Here is a 19877-nt window from a genome sequence, read left to right as displayed (position 1 = left end):
GGAGTTGGATGGGGTACAGTGTGTGTGTGAGGGTGGGGAGTTGGATGGGGTACAGTGTCTGTGTGAGAGGGTGGGGAGTTGGATGGGGTACAGTGTCTGTGTGAGAGGGTGGGGATTCGGATGGGGTACAGTGTGTGTGTGAGGGTGGGGAGTTGGATGGGGTACAGTGTGTGTGTGAGGGTGGGGAGTTGGATGGGGTACAGTGTCTGTGTGAGAGGGTGGGGAGTTGGATGGGGTACAGTGTGTGTGTGAGAGGGTGGGGAGTTGGATGGGGTACAGTGTGTGTGTGTGAGGGTGGGGAGTTGGATGGGGTACAGTGTGTGTGTGTGAGGGTGGGGATTCGGATGGGGTACAGTGTCTGTGTGAGAGGGTGGGGAGTTGGATGGGGTACAGTGTGTGTGTGAAAGGGTGGGGAGTTGGATGGGGTACAGTGTGTGTGTGAGGGTGGGGAGTTGGATGGGGTACAGTGTCTGTGTGAAAGGGTGGGGAGTTGGATGGGGTACAGTGTGTGTGTGAAAGGGTGGGGAGTTGGATGGGGTACAGTGTGTGTGTGAGAGGGTGGGGAGTTGGATGGGGTACAGTGTCGGTGTGAGAGGGTGGGGAGTTGGATGGGGTACAGTGTCTGTGTGAAAGGGTGGGGAGTTGGATGGGGTACAGTGTGTGTGTGTGAGGGTGGGGAGTTGGATGGGGTACAGTGTGTGTGTGAGAGGGTGGGGAGTTGGATGGGGTACAGTGTCGGTGTGAGAGGGTGGGGAGTTGGATGGGGTACAGTGTCTGTGTGAGAGGGTGGGGAGTTGGATGGGGTACAGTGTCTGTGTGAGAGGGTGGGGAGTTGGATGGGGTACAGTGTGTGTGTAAGGGTGGGGAGTTGGATGGGGTACAGTGTCTGTGTGAGAGGGTGGGGATTCGGATGGGGTACAGTGTGTGTGTGAAAGGGTGGGGAGTTGGATGGGGTACAGTGTGTGTGTGAGAGGGTGGGGAGTTGGATGGGGTACAGTGTCTGTGTGAGAGGGTGGGGATTCGGATGGGGTACAGTGTGTGTGAGAGGGTGGGGAGTTGGATGGGGTACAGTGTGTGTGTGAAAGGGTGGGGAGTTGGATGGGGTACAGTGTGTGTGTGAGAGGGTGGGGAGTTGGATGGGGTACAGTGTCTGTGTGAAAGGGTGGGGAGTTGGATGGGGTACAGTGCCTGTGTGAGAGGGTGGGGAGTTGGATGGGGTACAGTGTGTGTGTGAGGGTGGGGAGTTGGATGGGGTACAGTGTCTGTGTGAGAGGGTGGGGAGTTGGATGGGGTACAGTGTGTGTGTGAGGGTGGGGAGTTGGATGGGGTACAGTGTCTGTGTGAGAGGGTGGGGAGTTGGATGGGGTACAGTGTGTGTGAAAGGGTGGGGAGTTGGATGGGGTACAGTGTCTGTGTGAAAGGGTGGGGAGTTGGATGGGGTACAGTGTGTGTGTGAGAGGGTGGGGAGTTGGATGGGGTACAGTGTGTGTGTGAAAGGGTGGGGAGTTGGATGGGGTACAGTGTGTGTGTGAAGGGTGGGGAGTTGGATGGGGTACAGTGTGTGTGTGAAGGGTGGGGAGTTGGATGGGGTACAGTGTGTGTGTGAGAGGGTGGGGAGTTGGATGGGGTACAGTGTGTGTGTGAAGGGTGGGGAGTTGGATGGGGTACAGTGTGTGTGTGAAGGGTGGGGAGTTGGATGGGGTACAGTGTCTGTGTGAAAGGGTGGGGAGTTGGATGGGATACAGTGTCTGTGTGAGAGGGTGGGGAGTTGGATGGGGTACAGTGTCTGTGTGAAAGGGTGGGGAGTTGGATGGGGTACAGTGTCTGTGTGAAAGGGTGGGGAGTTGGATGGGGTACAGTGTCTGTGTGAGAGGGTGGGGAGTTGGATGGGGTACAGTGTGTGTGTGAGGGTGGGGAGTTGGATGGGGTACAGTGTCTGTGTGAGAGGGTGGGGATTCGGATGGGGTACAGTGTGTGTGTGAAAGGGTGGGGAGTTGGATGGGGTACAGTGTGTGTGTGAGAGGGTGGGGAGTTGGATGGGGTACAGTGTCTGTGTGAGAGGGTGGGGATTCGGATGGGGTACAGTGTGTGTGAGAGGGTGGGGAGTTGGATGGGGTACAGTGTGTGTGTGAAAGGGTGGGGAGTTGGATGGGGTACAGTGTGTGTGTGAGAGGGTGGGGAGTTGGATGGGGTACAGTGTCTGTGTGAAAGGGTGGGGAGTTGGATGGGGTACAGTGCCTGTGTGAGAGGGTGGGGAGTTGGATGGGGTACAGTGTGTGTGTGAGGGTGGGGAGTTGGATGGGGTACAGTGTCTGTGTGAGAGGGTGGGGAGTTGGATGGGGTACAGTGTGTGTGTGAGGGTGGGGAGTTGGATGGGGTACAGTGTCTGTGTGAGAGGGTGGGGAGTTGGATGGGGTACAGTGTGTGTGAAAGGGTGGGGAGTTGGATGGGGTACAGTGTCTGTGTGAAAGGGTGGGGAGTTGGATGGGGTACAGTGTGTGTGTGAGAGGGTGGGGAGTTGGATGGGGTACAGTGTGTGTGTGAAAGGGTGGGGAGTTGGATGGGGTACAGTGTGTGTGTGAAGGGTGGGGAGTTGGATGGGGTACAGTGTGTGTGTGAAGGGTGGGGAGTTGGATGGGGTACAGTGTCTGTGTGAAAGGGTGGGGAGTTGGATGGGATACAGTGTCTGTGTGAAAGGGTGGGGAGTTGGATGGGGTACAGTGTGTGTGTGAAAGGGTGGGGAGTTGGATGGGGTACAGTGTCTGTGTGAAAGGGTGGGGAGTTGGATGGGGTACAGTGTGTGTGTGAAAGGGTGGGGAGTTGGATGGGGTACAGTGTCTGTGTGAGGGTGGGGAGTTGGATGGGGTACAGTGTGTGTGTGAAGGGTGGGGAGTTGGATGGGGTACAGTGTGTGTGTGAGAGGGTGGGGAGTTGGATGGGATACAGTGTCTGTGTGAAAGGGTGGGGAGTTGGATGGGGTACAGTGTGTGTGTGAGAGGGTGGGGAGTTGGATGGGGTACAGTGTGTGTGTGAAAGGGTGGGGAGTTGGATGGGGTACAGTGTGTGTGTGAAAGGGTGGGGAGTTGGATGGGGTACAGTGTCTGTGTGAGAGGGTGGGGAGTTGGATGGGGTACAGTGTCTGTGTGAAAGGGTGGGGAGTTGGATGGGGTACAGTGTCTGTGTGAGAGGGTGGGGAGTTGGATGGGGTACAGTGTGTGTGTGAGAGGGTGGGGAGTTGGATGGGGTACAGTGTGTGTGAGAGAGGGTGGGGAGTTGGATGGGGTACAGTGTCTGTGTGAAAGGGTGGGGAGTTGGATGGGGTACAGTGTCTGTGTGAGAGGGTGGGGAGTTGGATGGGGTACAGTGTCTGTGAAAGGGTGGGGAGTGGGATGGGGTACAGTGTCTGTGTGTGAAAGGGTGGGGAGTTGGATGGGGTACAGTGTCTGTGTGAGAGGGTGGGGAGTTGGATGGGGTACAGTGTGTGTGAGAGGGTGGGGAGTTGGATGGGGTACAGTGTGTGTGTGAGAGGGTGGGGAGTTGGATGGGGTACAGTGTGTGTGTGAGGGTGGGGAGTTGGATGGGGTACAGTGTCTGTGTGAGAGGGTGGGGAGTTGGATGGGGTACAGTGTGTGTGTGAGGGTGGGGAGTTGGATGGGGTACAGTGTCTGTGTGAGAGGTTGGGGAGTTGGATGGGGTACAGTGTGTGTGAAAGGGTGGGGAGTTGGATGGGGTACAGTGTCTGTGTGAAAGGGTGGGGAGTTGGATGGGATACAGTGTCTGTGTGAAAGGGTGGGGAGTTGGATGGGATACAGTGTCTGTGTGAGAGGGTGGGGAGTTGGATGGGGTACAGTGTGTGTGAAAGGGTGGGGAGTTGGATGGGGTACAGTGTCTGTGTGAAAGGGTGGGGAGTTGGATGGGGTACAGTGTCTGTGTGAGAGGGTGGGGAGTTGGATGGGGTACAGTGTCTGTGAAAGGGTGGGGAGTTGGATGGGGTACAGTATCTGTGTGAGAGGGTGGGGAGTTGGATGGGGTACAGTGTGTGTGTGAAAGGGTGGGGAGTTGGATGGGGTACAGTGTGTGTGTGAAAGGGTGGGGAGTTGGATGGGGTACAGTGTCTGTGTGAGAGGGTGGGGAGTTGGATGGGGTACAGTGTCTGTGTGAGAGGGTGGGGAGTTGGATGGGGTACAGTGTGTGTGTGAGAGGGTGGGGAGTTGGATGGGGTACAGTGTCTGTGTGAAAGGGTGGGGAGTTGGATGGGGTACAGTGTGTGTGAGAGGGTGGGGAGTTGGATGGGGTACAGTGTGTGTGTGAGGGTGGGGAGTTGGATGGGGTACAGTGTGTGTGAGAGGGTGGGGAGTTGGATGGGGTACAGTGTCTGTGTGAAAGGGTGGGGGGTTGGATGGGGTACAGTGTGTGTGAGAGGGTGGGGAGTTGGATGGGGTACAGTGTGTGTGTGAGGGTGGGGAGTTGGATGGGGTACAGTGTCTGTGTGAGAGGGTGGGGAGTTGGATGGGGTACAGTGTCTGTGAAAGGGTGGGGAGTTGGATGGGGTACAGTGTGTGTGAGAGGGTGGGGAGTTGGATGGGATACAGTGTCTGTGTGAGAGGGTGGGGAGTTGGATGGGGTACAGTGTGTGTGTGAAAGGGTGGGGAGTTGGATGGGGTACAGTGTGTGTGTGTGAGGGTGGGGAGTTGGATGGGGTACAGTGTGTGTGTGAGAGGGTGGGGAGTTGGATGGGGTACAGTGTCTGTGTGAGAGGGTGGGGAGTTGGATGGGATACAGTGTCTGTGAGAGGGTGGGGAGTTGGATGGGGTACAGTGTGTGTGAGAGGGTGGGGAGTTGGATGGGGTACAGTGTGTGTGAGAGGGTGGGGAGTTGGATGGGGTACAGTGTCTGTGTGAGAGGGTGGGGAGTTGGATGGGGTACAGTGTGTGTGAAAGGGTGGGGAGTTGGATGGGGTACAGTGTGTGTGTGTGAGAGGGTGGGGAGTTGGATGGGGTACAGTGTCGGTGTGAGAGGGTGGGGAGTTGGATGGGGTACAGTGTCGGTGTGAGAGGGTGGGGAGTTGGATGGGGTACAGTGTGTGTGTGAAAGGGTGGGGAGTTGGATGGGGTACAGTGTGTGTGTGTGAGGGTGGGGAGTTGGATGGGGTACAGTGTGTGTGTGAGAGGGTGGGGAGTTGGATGGGGTACAGTGTGTGTGAAAGGGTGGGGAGTTGGATGGGGTACAGTGTGTGTGTGTGAGAGGGTGGGGAGTTGGATGGGGTACAGTGTCGGTGTGAGAGGGTGGGGAGTTGGATGGGGTACAGTGTCGGTGTGAGAGGGTGGGGAGTTGGATGGGGTACAGTGTGTGTGTGAAAGGGTGGGGAGTTGGATGGGGTACAGTGTGTGTGTGTGAGGGTGGGGAGTTGGATGGGGTACAGTGTGTGTGTGAGAGGGTGGGGAGTTGGATGGGGTACAGTGTCGGTGTGAGAGGGTGGGGAGTTGGATGGGGTACAGTGTGTGTGTGAAAGGGTGGGGAGTTGGATGGGGTACAGTGTCTGTGTGAAAGGGTGGGGAGTGGGATGGGATACAGTGTCTGTGTGAGAGGGTGGGGAGTTGGATGGGGTACAGTGTCTGTGTGAGAGGGTGGGGAGTTGGATGGGATACAGTGTCTCAGTGAAAGGGTGGGGAGTGGGATGGGATACAGTGTCTGTGTGAGAGGGTGGGGAGTTGGATGGGGTACAGTGTCTGTGTGAGAGGGTGGGGAGTTGGATGGGGTACAGTGTCTCAGTGAAAGGGTGGGGAGTGGGATGGGGTACAGTGTCTGTGTGAGAGGGTGGGGAGTTGGATGGGGTACAGTGTCTGTGTGAGAGGGTGGGGAGTTGGATGGGGTACAGTGTCTGTGTGAGAGGGTGGGGAGTTGGATGGGATACAGTGTCTGTGTGAGAGGGTGGGGAGTTGGATGGGGTACAGTGTCTGTGTGAGAGGGTGGGGAGTTGGATGGGATACAGTGTCTGTGAGAGGGTGGGGAGTTGGATGGGGTACAGTGTGTGTGAGAGGGTGGGGAGTTGGATGGGGTACAGTGTGTGTGTGAGAGGGTGGGGAGTTGGATGGGGTACAGTGTCTGTGTGAGAGGGTGGGGGAGTTGGATGGGGTACAGTGTCTGTGTGAGAGGGTGGGGAGTTGGATGGGGTACAGTGTATGTGAGGGTGGGGAGTTGGATGGGGTACAGTGTGTGTGTGAAAGGGTGGGGAGTTGGATGGGGTACAGTGTGTGTGAGAGGGTGGGGAGTTGGATGGGGTACAGTGTCTCTGTGTGAGAGGGTGGGGAGTTGGATGGGGTACAGTGTGTGTGAGAGGGTGGGGAGTTGGATGGGGTACAGTGTGTGTGTGAGAGGGTGGGGAGTTGGATGGGGTACAGTGTGTGTGTGAGAGGGTGGGGAGTTGGATGGGGTACAGTGTGTGTGTGAAAGGGTGGGGAGTTGGATGGGGTACAGTGTGTGTGAAAGGGTGGGGAGTTGGATGGGGTACAGTATCTGTGTGAGAGGGTGGGGAGTTGGATGGGGTACAGTGTGTGTGTGAGAGGGTGGGGAGTTGGATGGGGTACAGTGTGTGTGTGAAAGGGTGGGGAATTGGATGGGGTACAGTGTCTGTGTGAGAGGGTGGGGAGTTGGATGGGGTACAGTGTCTGTGTGAAGGGTGGGGAGTTGGATGGGGTACAGTGTGTGTGTGAGAGGGTGGGGAGTTGGATGGGGTACAGTGTGTGTGGGAGGGTGGGGAGTTGGATGGGGTACAGTGTCTGTGTGAAAAGGTGGGGAGTTGGATGGGGTACAGTGTCTGTGTGAGAGGGTGGGGAGTTGGATGGGGAACAGTGTCTGTGTGAAAGGGTGGGGAGTTGGATGGGGTACAGTGTGTGTGAAAGGGTGGGGAGTTGGATGGGGTACAGTGTCTGTGTGAAAGGGTGGGGAGTTGGATGGGGTACAGTGTCTGTGTGAGAGGGTGGGGAGTTGGATGGGGTACAGTGTGTGTGTGAGAGGGTGGGGAGTTGGATGGGGTACAGTGTGTGTGTGAGAGGGTGGGGAGTTGGATGGGGTACAGTGTGTGTGTGAGAGGGTGGGGAGTTGGATGGGGTACAGTGTCTGTGTGAGAGGGTGGGGAGTTGGATGGGGTACAGTGTGTGTGTGAAAGGGTGGGGAGTTGGATGGGGTCCAGTGTCTGTGTGAGAGGGTGGGGAGTTGGATGGGGTACAGTGTCTGTGTGAGAGGGTGGGGAGTTGGATGGGGTACAGTGTGTGTGTGAGAGGGTGGGGAGTTGGATGGGGTACAGTGTCTGTGTGAGAGGGTGGGGAGTTGGATGGGGTACAGTGTGTGTGTGAAAGGGTGGGGAGTTGGATGGGGTACAGTGTCTGTGTGAGAGGGTGGGGAGTTGGATGGGGTACAGTGTCTGTGTGAGAGGGTGGGGAGTTGGATGGGGTACAGTGTGTGTGTGAGAGGGTGGGGAGTTGGATGGGGTACAGTGTCTGTGTGAGAGGGTGGGGAGTTGGATGGGGTACAGTGTGTGTGTGAGAGGGTGGGGAGTTGGATGGGGTACAGTGTGTGTGTGAGAGGGTGGGGAGTTGGATGGGGTACAGTGTGTGTGTGAAAGGGTGGGGAGTTGGATGGGGTACAGTGTCTGTGTGAGAGGGTGGGGAGTTGGATGGGGTACAGTGTCTGTGTGAAAGGGTGGGGATTTGGATGGGGTACAGTGTGTGTGTGAGAGGGTGGGGAGTTGGATGGGGTACAGTGTCTGTGTGAGAGGGTGGGGAGTTGGATGGGGTACAGTGTCTGTGTGAAAGGGTGGGGAGTTGGATGGGGTACAGTGTCTGTGTGAGAGGGTGGGGAGTTGGATGGGGTACAGTGTCTGTGTGAAAGGGTGGGGAGTTGGATGGGGTACAGTGTGTGTGTGAGAGGGTGGGGAGTTGGATGGGGTACAGTGTGTGTGTGAAAGGGTGGGGAGTTGGATGGGGTACAGTGTGTGTGTGAAAGGGTGGGGAGTTGGATGGGGTACAGTGTGTGTGTGAGAGGGTGGGGAGTTGGATGGGGTACAGTGTCTGTGTGAGAGGGTGGGGAGTTGGATGGGGTACAGTGTCTGTGTGAGAGGGTGGGGAGTTGGATGGGGTACAGTGTCTGTGTGAGAGGGTGGGGAGTTGGATGGGGTACAGTGTCTGTGTGAGAGGGTGGGGAGTTGGATGGGGTACAGTGTCTGTGTGAAAGGGTGGGGAGTTGGATGGGGTACAGTGTGTGTGTGAGAGGGTGGGGAGTTGGATGGGGTACAGTGTGTGTGTGAGAGGGTGGGGAGTTGGATGGGGTACAGTGTCTGTGTGAGAGGGTGGGGAGTTGGATGGGGTACAGTGTGTGTGTGAGAGGGTGGGGAGTTGGATGGGGTACAGTGTCTGTGTGAAGGGTGGGGAGTTGGATGGGGTACAGTGTCTGTGTGAAAGGGTGGGGAGTTGGATGGGGTACAGTGTGTGTGAGGGTGGGGAGTTGGATGGGGTACAGTGTCTGTGTGAAAGGGTGGGGAGTTGGATGGGGTACAGTGTGTGTGTGAGAGGGTGGGGAGTTGGATGGGGTACAGTGTGTGTGTGAGAGGGTGGGGAGTTGGATGGGGTACAGTGTGTGTGAGGGTGGGGAGTTGGATGGGGTACAGTGTGTGTGTGAAAGGGTGGGGAGTTGGATGGGGTACAGTGTGTGTGTGAGAGGGTGGGGAGTTGGATGGGGTACAGTGTGTGTGTGAGAGGGTGGGGAGTTGGATGGGGTACAGTGTGTGTGTGAGAGGGTGGGGAGTTGGATGGGGTACAGTGTCTGTGTGAGAGGGTGGGGAGTTGGATGGGGTACAGTGTGTGTGTGAGAGGGTGGGGAGTTGGATGGGGTACAGTGTGTGTGTGAGAGGGTGGGGAGTTGGATGGGGTACAGTGTGTGTGTGAGAGGGTGGGGAGTTGGATGGGGTACAGTGTCTGTGTGAGAGGGTGTGGAGTTGGATGGGGTACAGTGTGTGTGTGAGAGGGTGGGGAGTTGGATGGGGTACAGTGTGTGTGTGAGAGGGTGGGGAGTTGGATGGGGTACAGTGTGTGTGTGAAAGGGTGGGGAGTTGGATGGGGTACAGTGTCTCTGTGAGAGGGTGGGGAGTTGGATGGGGTACAGTGTCTGTGTGAGAGGGTGGGGAGTTGGATGGGGTACAGTGTGTGTGTGAGAGGGTGGGGAGTTGGATGGGGTACAGTGTGTGTGTGAGAGGGTGGGGAGTTGGATGGGGTACAGTGTGTGTGAGAGGGTGGGGAGTTGGATGGGGTACAGTGTGTGTGTGAAAGGGTGGGGAGTTGGATGGGGTACAATGTCTGTGTGAAAGGGTGGGGAGTTGGATGGGGTACAGTGTGTGTGTGAGAGGGTGGGGAGTTGGATGGGGTACAGTGTCGGTGTGAGAGGGTGGGGAGTGGGATGGGGTACAGTGTGTGTGTGACAGGGTGGGGGAGTTGGATGGGGTACAGTGTGTGTGTGAAAGGGTGGGGAGTTGGATGGGGTACAGTGTGTGTGAGAGGGTGGGGAGTTGGATGGGGTACAGTGTCTGTGTGAAAGGGTGGGGATTTGGATGGGGTACAGTGTGTGTGAGAGGGTGGGGAGTTGGATGGGGTACAGTGTCTGTGTGAGAGGGTGGGGCGTTGGATGGGGTACAGTGTGTGTGTGAGAGGGTGGGGAGTTGGATGGGGTACAGTGTGTGTGAGAGGGTGGGGAGTTGGATGGGGTACAGTGTCTGTGTGAAAGGGTGGGGATTTGGATGGGGTACAGTGTCTGTGTGAGAGGGTGGGGAGTTGGATGGGGTACAGTGTGTGTGTGAGAGGGTGGGGAGTTGGATGGGGTACAGTGTGTGTGTGAAAGGGTGGGGAGTTGGATGGGGTACAGTGTGTGTGTGAGAGGGTGGGGAGTTGGATGGGGTACAGTGTCGGTGTGAGAGGGTGGGGAGTTGGATGGGGTACAATGTCTGTGTGAGAGGGTGGGGAGTTGGATGGGGTACAGTGTGTGTGTGAGAGGGTGGGGAGTTGGATGGGGTACAGTGTCGGTGTGAGAGGGTGGGGAGTTGGATGGGGTACAGTGTGTGTGTGAGAGGGTGGGGAGTTGGATGGGGTACAGTGTGTGTGTGAGAGGGTGGGGAGTTGGATGGGGTGCAGTGTCTGTGTGAGAGGGTGGGGAGTTGGATGGGGTACAGTGCCTGTGTGAGAGGGTGGGGAGTTGGATGGGGTACAGTGTGTGTGTGAGAGGGTGGGGAGTTGGATGGGGTACAGTGTGTGTGTGAGAGGGTGGGGAGTTGGATGGGGTACAGTGTCTGTGTGAAAGGGTGGGGAGTTGGATGGGGTACAGTGTGTGTGTGAGAGGGTGGGGAGTTGGATGGGGTACAGTGTGTGTGTGAGAGGGTGGGGAGTTGGATGGGGTACAGTGTGTGTGTGAGAGGGTGGGGAGTTGGATGGGGTACAGTGTGTGTGTGAGAGGGTGGGGAGTTGGATGTTGCAGTGTGTGTGTGAAAGGGTGGGGAGTTGGATGTTGCAGTGTTTGGGACATTAGCGCTGGGGTGATGTGGAGAGGATTGGGTCTGTCCGTGGCCATTATCCACTGTAGATGTGTAACAGCATGCCTTGTGGGAGGGAGGTGGGTTTTGGGAAGCCATTTGACTGATTTGTGGTGCAATCGCTGCCCGGGGCCCCTAATGCTACTGGTTGTCCATCGGAGCTGCATCAAAACACCAGACTTTAAGACGGGGAGGATTTCATTGAGGGACCAGGTCTGATCTTATCTCACCTGCAATAAGTGAATCCATCAACACTAATCCAGAAGCAAACAACTGCCTGACTCTCACACTCTGACTTACCTGTGGCGTCTTTGGGAGATTCCTCAGTTCCAGGAGTGGTGAGACTGCTGGGAGCTGGAAGAAATGCAGACAGTCTGGGTATTCTTATCTCAATCCATCTCTTACCTTCCCCTGTTCAGTATTTGTCTCTCTGGCTGAACAGAATATCTGACAGTTCTCATATCCAACACCAGATGCTGGTCTTGCTCCAGCTGTAGGTTTGTGACCCCCAAGTCAAAGGTCACTGCTTTAAATTTGTTTCGTAATTTTTATCTTCAAGCTGATTATATTACAGACCCAGTTGGTACAAACAGTTTTGCTTGTATACCCTTTCTGCTCACTTCCTCATCTCCTTTCCTCCGACGCATCCCCCTGCTCAACCCTCATCTCTCTGCTCTCAGCCTCCCTACCTGGAATATCTGTCAGTCAGCTCCCTCACAAATAGTGTCAGTTTGGTTCAGTGGTATCACTCTCACCTCTGGCTCTCTCAGTCGTGGATTCAAGTCCCACTCCAGAGACTTGAGCACATAATCCAGGCTGACACTTCAGTGCAGTACTGAGGGAAGTGCTGCACTTGGGAGGTGCCGTCTTTCGGATGAAATGTTAAACTGAAGCCCTGTCTGCCCTCTCAGGTGAATGTAAAAGATCCCATGGCACTATTCGAAGAAGAGCAGGGGAGTTCCCCCCGGTGTCCTGGCCAATATTTATCCCTCAACCAACATCAGCCAGTGAAGGACGGAGGGAGTGGGATACAGGAGAGGGAGCCAGTGAAGAACAGAGAGAGTGGGATAGAGGAGAGGGAGCCAGTGCAGGTCAGAGAGAGAGCGATAGAGGAGAGGGAGCCAGTGCAGGTCAGAGAGAGTGGGATAGAGGAGAGGGAGCCAGTGCAGGTCAGAGAGAGAGGGATAGAGGAGAGGGAGCCAGTGAAGGACGGAGAGAGTGGGATAGAGGAGAGGGAGCCAGTGAAGAACAGAGAGAGTGGGATAGAGGAGAGGGAGCCAGTGCAGGATGGAGAGAGTGGGATAGAGGAGAGGGAGCCAGTGAAGAACAGAGAGAGTGGGATAGAGGAGAGGGAGCCAGTGCAGGTCAGAGAGAGAGCGATAGAGGAGAGGGAGCCAGTGCAGGTCAGAGAGAGTGGGATAGAGGAGAGGGAGCCAGTGCAGGTCAGAGAGAGAGGGACAGAGGAGAGGGAGCCAGTGAAGGACGGAGAGAGTGGGATAGAGGAGAGGGAGCCAGTGAAGAACAGAGAGAGTGGGATAGGGGGGAGGGAGCCAGTGCAGGTCAGAGAGAGAGCGATAGAGGAGAGGGAGCCAGTGAAGGACGGAGAGAGTGGGATAGAGGAGAGGGAGCCAGTGAAGAACAGAGAGAGTGGGATAGAGGAGAGGGAGCCAGTGCAGGTCAGAGAGAGAGCGATAGAGGAGAGGGAGCCAGTGCAGGTCAGAGAGAGTGGGATAGAGGAGAGGGAGCCAGTGCAGGTCAGAGAGAGAGGGATAGAGGAGAGGGAGCCAGTGCAGGTCAGAGAGAGAGCGATAGAGGAGAGGGAGCCAGTGCAGGTCAGAGAGAGTGGGATAGAGGAGAGGGAGCCAGTGCAGGTCAGAGAGAGTGGGATAGAGGAGAGGGAGCCAGTGCAGGTCAGAGAGAGAGGGATAGAGGAGAGGGAGCCAGTGAAGAACAGAGAGAGTGGGATAGAGGAGAGGGAGCCAGTGCAGGTCAGAGAGAGTGGGATAGAGGAGAGGGAGCCAGTGAAGAACAGAGAGAGTGGGATAGAGGAGAGGGAGCCAGTGCAGGTCAGAGAGAGAGCGATAGAGGAGAGGGAGCCAGTGCAGGTCAGAGAGAGTGGGATAGAGGAGAGGGAGCCAGTGCAGGTCGGAGAGAGTGGGATAGAGGAGAGGGAGCCAGTGAAGAACAGAGAGAGTGGGATAGAGGAGAGGGAGCCAGTGCAGGTCAGAGAGAGTGGGATAGAGGAGAGGGAGCCAGTGAAGAACAGAGAGAGTGGGATAGAGGAGAGGGAGCCAGTGCAGGTCAGAGAGAGAGCGATAGAGGAGAGGGAGCCAGTGCAGGTCGGAGAGAGTGGGATAGGGGGGAGGGAGCCAGTGCAGGTCAGAGAGAGAGGGATAGAGGAGAGGGAGCCAGTGCAGGTCAGAGAGAGTGGGATAGAGGAGAGGGAGCCAGTGAAGGATGGAGAGTGAGCGATAGAGGAGAGGGAGCCAGTGCAGGTCGGAGAGAGTGGGATAGAGGAGAGGGAGCCAGTGCAGGTCAGAGAGAGTGGGATAGAGGAGAGGGAGCCAGTGCAGGTCAGAGAGAGAGCGATAGAGGAGAGGGAGCCAGTGCAGGTCAGAGAGAGTGGGATAGAGGAGAGGGAGCCAGTGCAGGTCAGAGAGAGAGGGATAGAGGAGAGGGAGCCAGTGCAGGTCGGAGAGAGTGGGATAGAGGAGAGGGAGCCAGTGCAGGTCAGAGAGAGAGCGATAGAGGAGAGGGAGCCAGTGCAGGTCGGAGAGAGTGGGATAGGGGGGAGGGAGCCAGTGCAGGTCGGAGAGAGTGGGATAGGGGGGAGGGAGCCAGTGCAGGTCGGAGAGAGAGCGATAGAGGAGAGGGAGCCAGTGCAGGTCAGAGAGAGAGGGATAGAGGAGAGGGAGCCAGTGCAGGTCAGAGAGAGTGGGATAGGGGGGAGGGAGCCAGTGCAGGTCGGAGAGAGTGGGATAGAGGAGAGGGAGCCAGTGCAGGTCAGAGAGAGAGGGATAGAGGAGAGGGAGCCAGTGAAGGATGGAGAGTGAGCGATAGAGGAGAGGGAGCCAGTGCAGGTCGGAGAGAGTGGGATAGAGGAGAGGGAGCCAGTGCAGGTCGGAGAGAGTGGGATAGAGGAGAGGGAGCCAGTGCAGGTCGGAGAGAGTGGGATAGAGGAGAGGGAGCCAGTGAAGAACAGAGAGAGTGGGATAGAGGAGAGGGAGCCAGTGAAGAACAGAGAGAGTGGGATAGAGGAGAGGGAGCCAGTGCAGGTCGGAGAGAGTGGGATAGAGGAGAGGGAGCCAGTGCAGGTCGGAGAGAGTGGGATAGAGGAGAGGGAGCCAGTGCAGGTCGGAGAGAGTGGGATAGAGGAGAGGGAGCCAGTGAAGAACAGAGAGAGTGGGATAGAGGAGAGGGAGCCAGTGAAGAACAGAGAGAGTGGGATAGAGGAGAGGGAGCCAGTGCAGGTCGGAGAGAGTGGGATAGGGGGGAGGGAGCCAGTGCAGGTCGGAGAGAGTGGGATAGAGGAGAGGGAGCCAGTGAAGAACAGAGAGAGTGGGATAGAGGAGAGGGAGCCAGTGAAGAACAGAGAGAGTGGGATAGAGGAGAGGGAGCCAGTGAAGAACAGAGAGAGTGGGATAGAGGAGAGGGAGCCAGTGCAGGTCAGAGAGAGTGGGATAGGGGGGAGGGAGCCAGTGCAGGTCGGAGAGAGTGGGATAGAGGAGAGGGAGCCAGTGCAGGTCGGAGAGAGTGGGATAGAGGAGAGGGAGCCAGTGCAGGTCGGAGAGAGTGGGATAGAGGAGAGGGAGCCAGTGCAGGTCGGAGAGAGTGGGATAGAGGAGAGGGAGCCAGTGAAGAACAGAGAGAGTGGGATAGAGGAGAGGGAGCCAGTGAAGAACAGAGAGAGTGGGATAGAGGAGAGGGAGCCAGTGCAGGTCGGAGAGAGTGGGATAGGGGGGAGGGAGCCAGTGCAGGTCGGAGAGAGTGGGATAGAGGAGAGGGAGCCAGTGAAGAACAGAGAGAGTGGGATAGAGGAGAGGGAGCCAGTGAAGAACAGAGAGAGTGGGATAGAGGAGAGGGAGCCAGTGCAGGTCAGAGAGAGTGGGATAGGGGGGAGGGAGCCAGTGCAGGTCGGAGAGAGTGGGACAGAGGAGAGGGAGCCAGTGCAGGTCGGAGAGAGTGGGATAGAGGAGAGGGAGCCAGTGCAGGTCAGAGAGAGTGGGATAGGGGGGAGGGAGCCAGTGCGGGTCGGAGAGAGTGGGATAGAGGAGAGGGAGCCAGTGCAGGTCAGAGAGAGTGGGATAGAGGAGAGGGAGCCAGTGAAGAACAGAGAGAGTGGGATAGAGGAGAGGGACCCAGGGCAGGCCGGGAGAGTGGGATAGGGGAGAGTGAGCCCTAGGGGAGGACTGACTCACTAACTGCTGAACAGCACCAAGAAGCCCCTCCACCTGTGAAGTGAGATACTCGTCCCTAAGAGTTATGTCAGGCAATAAAAGGTGGAGGAACATTGATTTACTGCATGGTTCTTTGGTGTCTGTTGTTTCATTGTTGCTGCTCTCCGGTGTCTGTCCTTTATCCTCCTGAAAAGAATATACAAGAGGGACTTCAGTGCAACTGAATCATATCCTTGTGTCAACAGCAGCCTCCCAACCCACCTTCATCAGTACACAGGGCAATGTTACAGGCCCACGTTAAAGGGGCCTGTGTATTATAGTCCAATATTAAAGAAGTCTTGTATATTTCAGTCCGATATTAAAGCGAACTGTAAATCCGAGATTAAAGGTGTCTGTATATTCCAGTCCAATGTTAAAGGTGTATGTATATTACAGTCAGATATTAAAGGATCTGTATCATTCCGGTCCGATATTAAAGGGGTCTGTATATTACAGTTCCATATTAAAATGGCCGTTTATTACAGTCTGATATTAAAGGGATCTGTATATTATAGGTTGATATAAAAGGAGTCTGGATATTCCAGTCCAATATTAAATGGGTCTGTATATGCCAGTCCAATATTAAAGGGATTTGTATAGTACAGTCAGATATTAAAGGGGTCTGTATATTACAGTCCCATATTAAAATGGCCGTTTATTACGGTCTGATATTAAAGGGATCTGTATATTATAGGTTGATATAAAAGGAGTCTGGATATTCCAGTCCAATATTAAATGGGTCTGTATATGCCAGTCCAATATTAAAGGGATTTGTATAGTACAGTCAGATATTAAAGGGGCCGGTATATTACAGTCAGATAATAAAGGGGCCTGTATATTATAGTCTGATATTAAAGGGGTCTTTATATTCCAGTCCAATATTAAAGGGATCTATATATTGTAGTCCGATATTAAAGGGGCCTGTATATTACAGTGGGATATTAAAAGGGCCGTATATTACAGGCTGATATTAAAGTGGTCTGTATATTACAGTCCTATGTTGCTGGGGCCTGTATGTTACAGTCTGATATTAAAGGGGTCTGTATATTTCAGTTTGAGATTAAAGGTGTCACATATTACAATCAGATGTTAAAGGGTCATATATAACAGTCAGATATTAAAAGGCATGTATATTATTGTCAGACATTAAAAGGATCTGTATATTCCAGTCTGTTATTAAAGGGATCTGTAAATTCCAGTCTGATATTAAAGGGATCTGTATATTATAGGCTGATATTAAAGGGGTCTGGATATTACAGTCACATATAAAAAGGGCCTGTATATTGTAGTCAGATAGTAAAGTGGTCTGTATGTTCCAGTCCGATATTAAAGGAATCTGTAAATTCCAGTCCAATATTAAATGGTCTGTATATTCTAATCTGATATTAAATGGGTCTGTATATTCCAGTCCGATACTAAAGGGATCTGTATATTACAGTCCAATATTAAAGGGGTCTGATATTACAGGCAGATGTTGAAGGGGCCTGTATATTACAGTCCAATATTAAAGTGGTCTGTATAATCCCAGTCCAATATTAGAGGGGTCTGTATATTCCAGTCCAAAATTAAACAGGTCTCTACATTCCAGTCTGATATTAAAGGGATCTATAGATTCCAATCCGATATTAGAGGGGTCTGTATTTTACAGTCCAATATTTAAGGGTTCTTTATACTATAGGCCGATATTAAACGGGTCTGTATATTCGAGACCGATAACAGATAGGTGTGTATACTCCTGTCCAATATTAAACGGGTCTGTATATTCGAGACCGATAACAGATAGGTGTGTATACTCCTGTCCAATATTAAACGGGTCTGTATATTCGAGACCGATAACAGATAGGTGTGTATACTCCTGTCCAATATTAAACGGGTCTGTATATTCGAGACCGATAACAGATAGGTGTGTATACTCCTGTCCAATATTAAAGGGGCCTGTATATTAAAGTCCCATATTAAAGGAGCAGCATACGACAGGCAGGTATTAAAAGGAGTCTGGCTGTATAGTATAGTCAGATAATAAAGGTGCCTCTATATTACAGTCAGATATTAAAGGGGGGTCTGTAGATTACAGTCAGATGTTAAAGGGGTCTGTATATTACAGTCAGATATGAAAGGGGTCTGTATAGTACAGTCAGATATTAAAGGGGACCTGTATATTCCAGTCAGATATTAATGGGGTGTGTATATTCCAATCAGATATTAAAGGGGCTGTATATTGCAGACAGATATTGAAGGTTTGTATAATCCAGTCCGATATTAAAGGGTCTGCGTATTACAATCCAAAATTGAAGGATCTTTATATTACAGTTTGATATTAAATGGGTCATATATTACAATCAAATGTTAAAGGATCATATATAACAGTCAGATATTAAAGGAGTCTGTATATTAGACTGATATTAAAGGGGGTGTGTATTACAGTCCGACATTAAAAGGGTCTACATATTACAGTCAGGTTTAAAGATTCTGTATATTGCAGTCCAATGTTACAGAGGCTGTATATTACAGTCCGATTTTCAAGGGGTCTTTATGTTGCAGTCAGATATTAAAAGGGTTTGTATATTACAGTCAAATATTAAAAGGGTCTGTATATTATAGTCAAATATTAAAGGGGACAGTAAATTACAGTCAGATATTAAAGGGGACTGTAGATTACAGTCAGATCTTAAAGGGGTTTGTGTATTACAGTCAGATATGAAAGGGGTCTTGTACATTACAGTCAGTTATTAAAGGGGCCTGTATATTACAGGGGTCTGTATATTCCCATTAGATATAAAAGGGGTCTGTATATTGCAGTCAGATATTAAGGGTTCTGTATAGTCCAGTCCAATATTAAAGCATCTGTATATTACAGTCTGAAATTGAAGGGTCTTTATATTACAGTTTGATATTAAAGGGGTCATATATTACAATCAGATATTAAACAGTCATATATAATAGTCAGATATTAAAAGAGTCTGTATATTACAGTTAGACATTATAGGAGCTGTATATTAAAGGGGGTGTACATTACAGTCAGATATTAAGGAGTCTGTATATTGCATTCCAACATTAAAGGAATCTTTATATTACAGTCAGGTTTAAAGGTTCTGTATATTACAGTCTGATCTTAAAGGAGTCTTTATGTTGCAGTCAGGTGGTAAATGGGTTTGTATATTACAATCAGATGTTCAAGGGGTCTATATATTACAGTCCGATATTAATGGGGCCTGAATATTACAGTCTAATATTAACGGGGTCTGTATAGTCCTGTCAGATATTAAAGGGGTCATACATTACAATTAAATTTTAATGGGTCATATATAACAATTAAATATTAAAAGGGACTGTATATTACAGTCTGATACTAAAGGTTCTGTATCTTACAGTCCAATGTTACAAGGGCAGTATATTATAGTCCGATTATATTGTAGGGGTCTGTATATTACATTTAGATTTTAAAGGGGTCTATATATTACAGTTCTATGTTACAGGGTCCTGTATATTACAGTCCAAAATTAAAGCGTCTGTATATTACAGTCTGAAATTAAAGGGTCTTTATATTACAGTCTGCTATTAAAAGGTCATATATTGCAATGAAATATTAAAGGATCGTATATAATAATCAGATATTAAAGGGGTCTGTATATTACAGTCAGATATTAAAGGTTCTATATAAAATACAGTCCGAGGTTACAAGGGCTGTATATTATCATCAGATATTAAAGGGGTCTGTATATTACAGTTAAATATTAAAGGTGTTATCATTTAAAGTTAGTTATTAAAGTGTTCTGTATATTAGTCAGATATTGAAGGGGCTATAAATTATAGTCAGATATTAAAAGGGTTATAAATTATAGTCAGTTATAAAAGGGGCTGGATATTACAGTCTGATATTAAAGGGTCTATATTCAAGGAGCTGTAAATTACAGTCATATATCAATAGCCCCGCCTCACTGTTACCCCTTTACATCCCGCCTCTCACTGTTACCCCTTTACACCCTGCCTCACTGTTACCCCTTTACACCCCGCCCCTCACTGTTACCCCTTTACACCCCGCCCCTCACTGTTACCCCTTTACACCCCGCCCCTCACTGTTACCCCTTTACACCCCGCCCCTCACTGTTACCCCTTTACACCCCGCCTCACTGTTACCCCTTTACATCCCGCCCCTCACTGTTACCCCTTTACACCCCGCCCCTCACTGTTACCCCTTTACACCCCGCCTCACTGTTACCCCTTTACACCCCGCCCCTCACTGTTACCCCTTTACACCCCGCCCCTCACTGTTACCCCTTTACACCCCACCCCTCACTGTTACCCCTTTACACCCCGCCTCACTGTTACCCCTTTACACCCGGCCTCTCACTGTTACCCCTTTACACCCCGCCTCACTGTTACCCCTTTACACCCCACCCCTCACTGTTACCCCTTTACACCCCGCCCCTCACTGTTACCCCTTTACACCCTGCCCCTCACTGTTACCCCTTTACACCCCGCCTCTCACTGTTACCCCTTTACACCCCGCCCCTCACTGTTACCCCTTTACACCCGGCCTCTCACTGTTACCCCTTTACACCCCGCCCCTCACTGTTACCCCTTTACACCCCGCCTCTCCCTTTACACCCTGCCTCTCACTGTTACCCATATACCGCCGCCTCACCATTACCCCTATACCCCCTGCCTCTTACTGTTACCCCTTTACCCCCTGCCTCTCACTGTTACTCCTATACCCCCGCCCCTCACTGTTACCCCTAAACCCCCGTCTCTCCCTGTTACCCCTATACCCCCGCCTCTCACTGTTACTCCATACCCCCGTCTCTCCATGTTACCCCTTTACACCCCACCTCTCCATGTTAGCGCTTTACCCCCTGTCTCTCACTGTT

The 19877-nt window shown here is 52.6% G+C and overlaps 1 protein-coding gene across 2 annotated transcripts in view; it reads right to left on the bottom strand.

The window, feature by feature from the left end:
• LOC137326238 (1-phosphatidylinositol 4,5-bisphosphate phosphodiesterase beta-2-like) overlaps positions 1-19877 on the bottom strand; it is a 200927-nt gene that overhangs the window by 35731 nt on the left and 145319 nt on the right. For both annotated transcript variants that reach the window (XM_067991148.1, XM_067991149.1), the window contains 2 exons: positions 15093-15156; positions 10874-10927 (listed from right to left, as the gene is read on the bottom strand). In XM_067991148.1, coding sequence (XP_067847249.1) covers positions 10874-10927; positions 15093-15156 — 118 coding nt within the window. The remainder of the gene's footprint in view (positions 1-10873; positions 10928-15092; positions 15157-19877) is intronic.

The sequence above is a fragment of the Heptranchias perlo genome, chromosome 10 (assembly GCF_035084215.1).
Source record: "Heptranchias perlo isolate sHepPer1 chromosome 10, sHepPer1.hap1, whole genome shotgun sequence".
In the NCBI taxonomy this organism is placed as follows: Eukaryota; Metazoa; Chordata; class Chondrichthyes; order Hexanchiformes; family Hexanchidae; genus Heptranchias; species Heptranchias perlo.
This window is presented reverse-complemented; position numbering and strand designations above follow the sequence as displayed.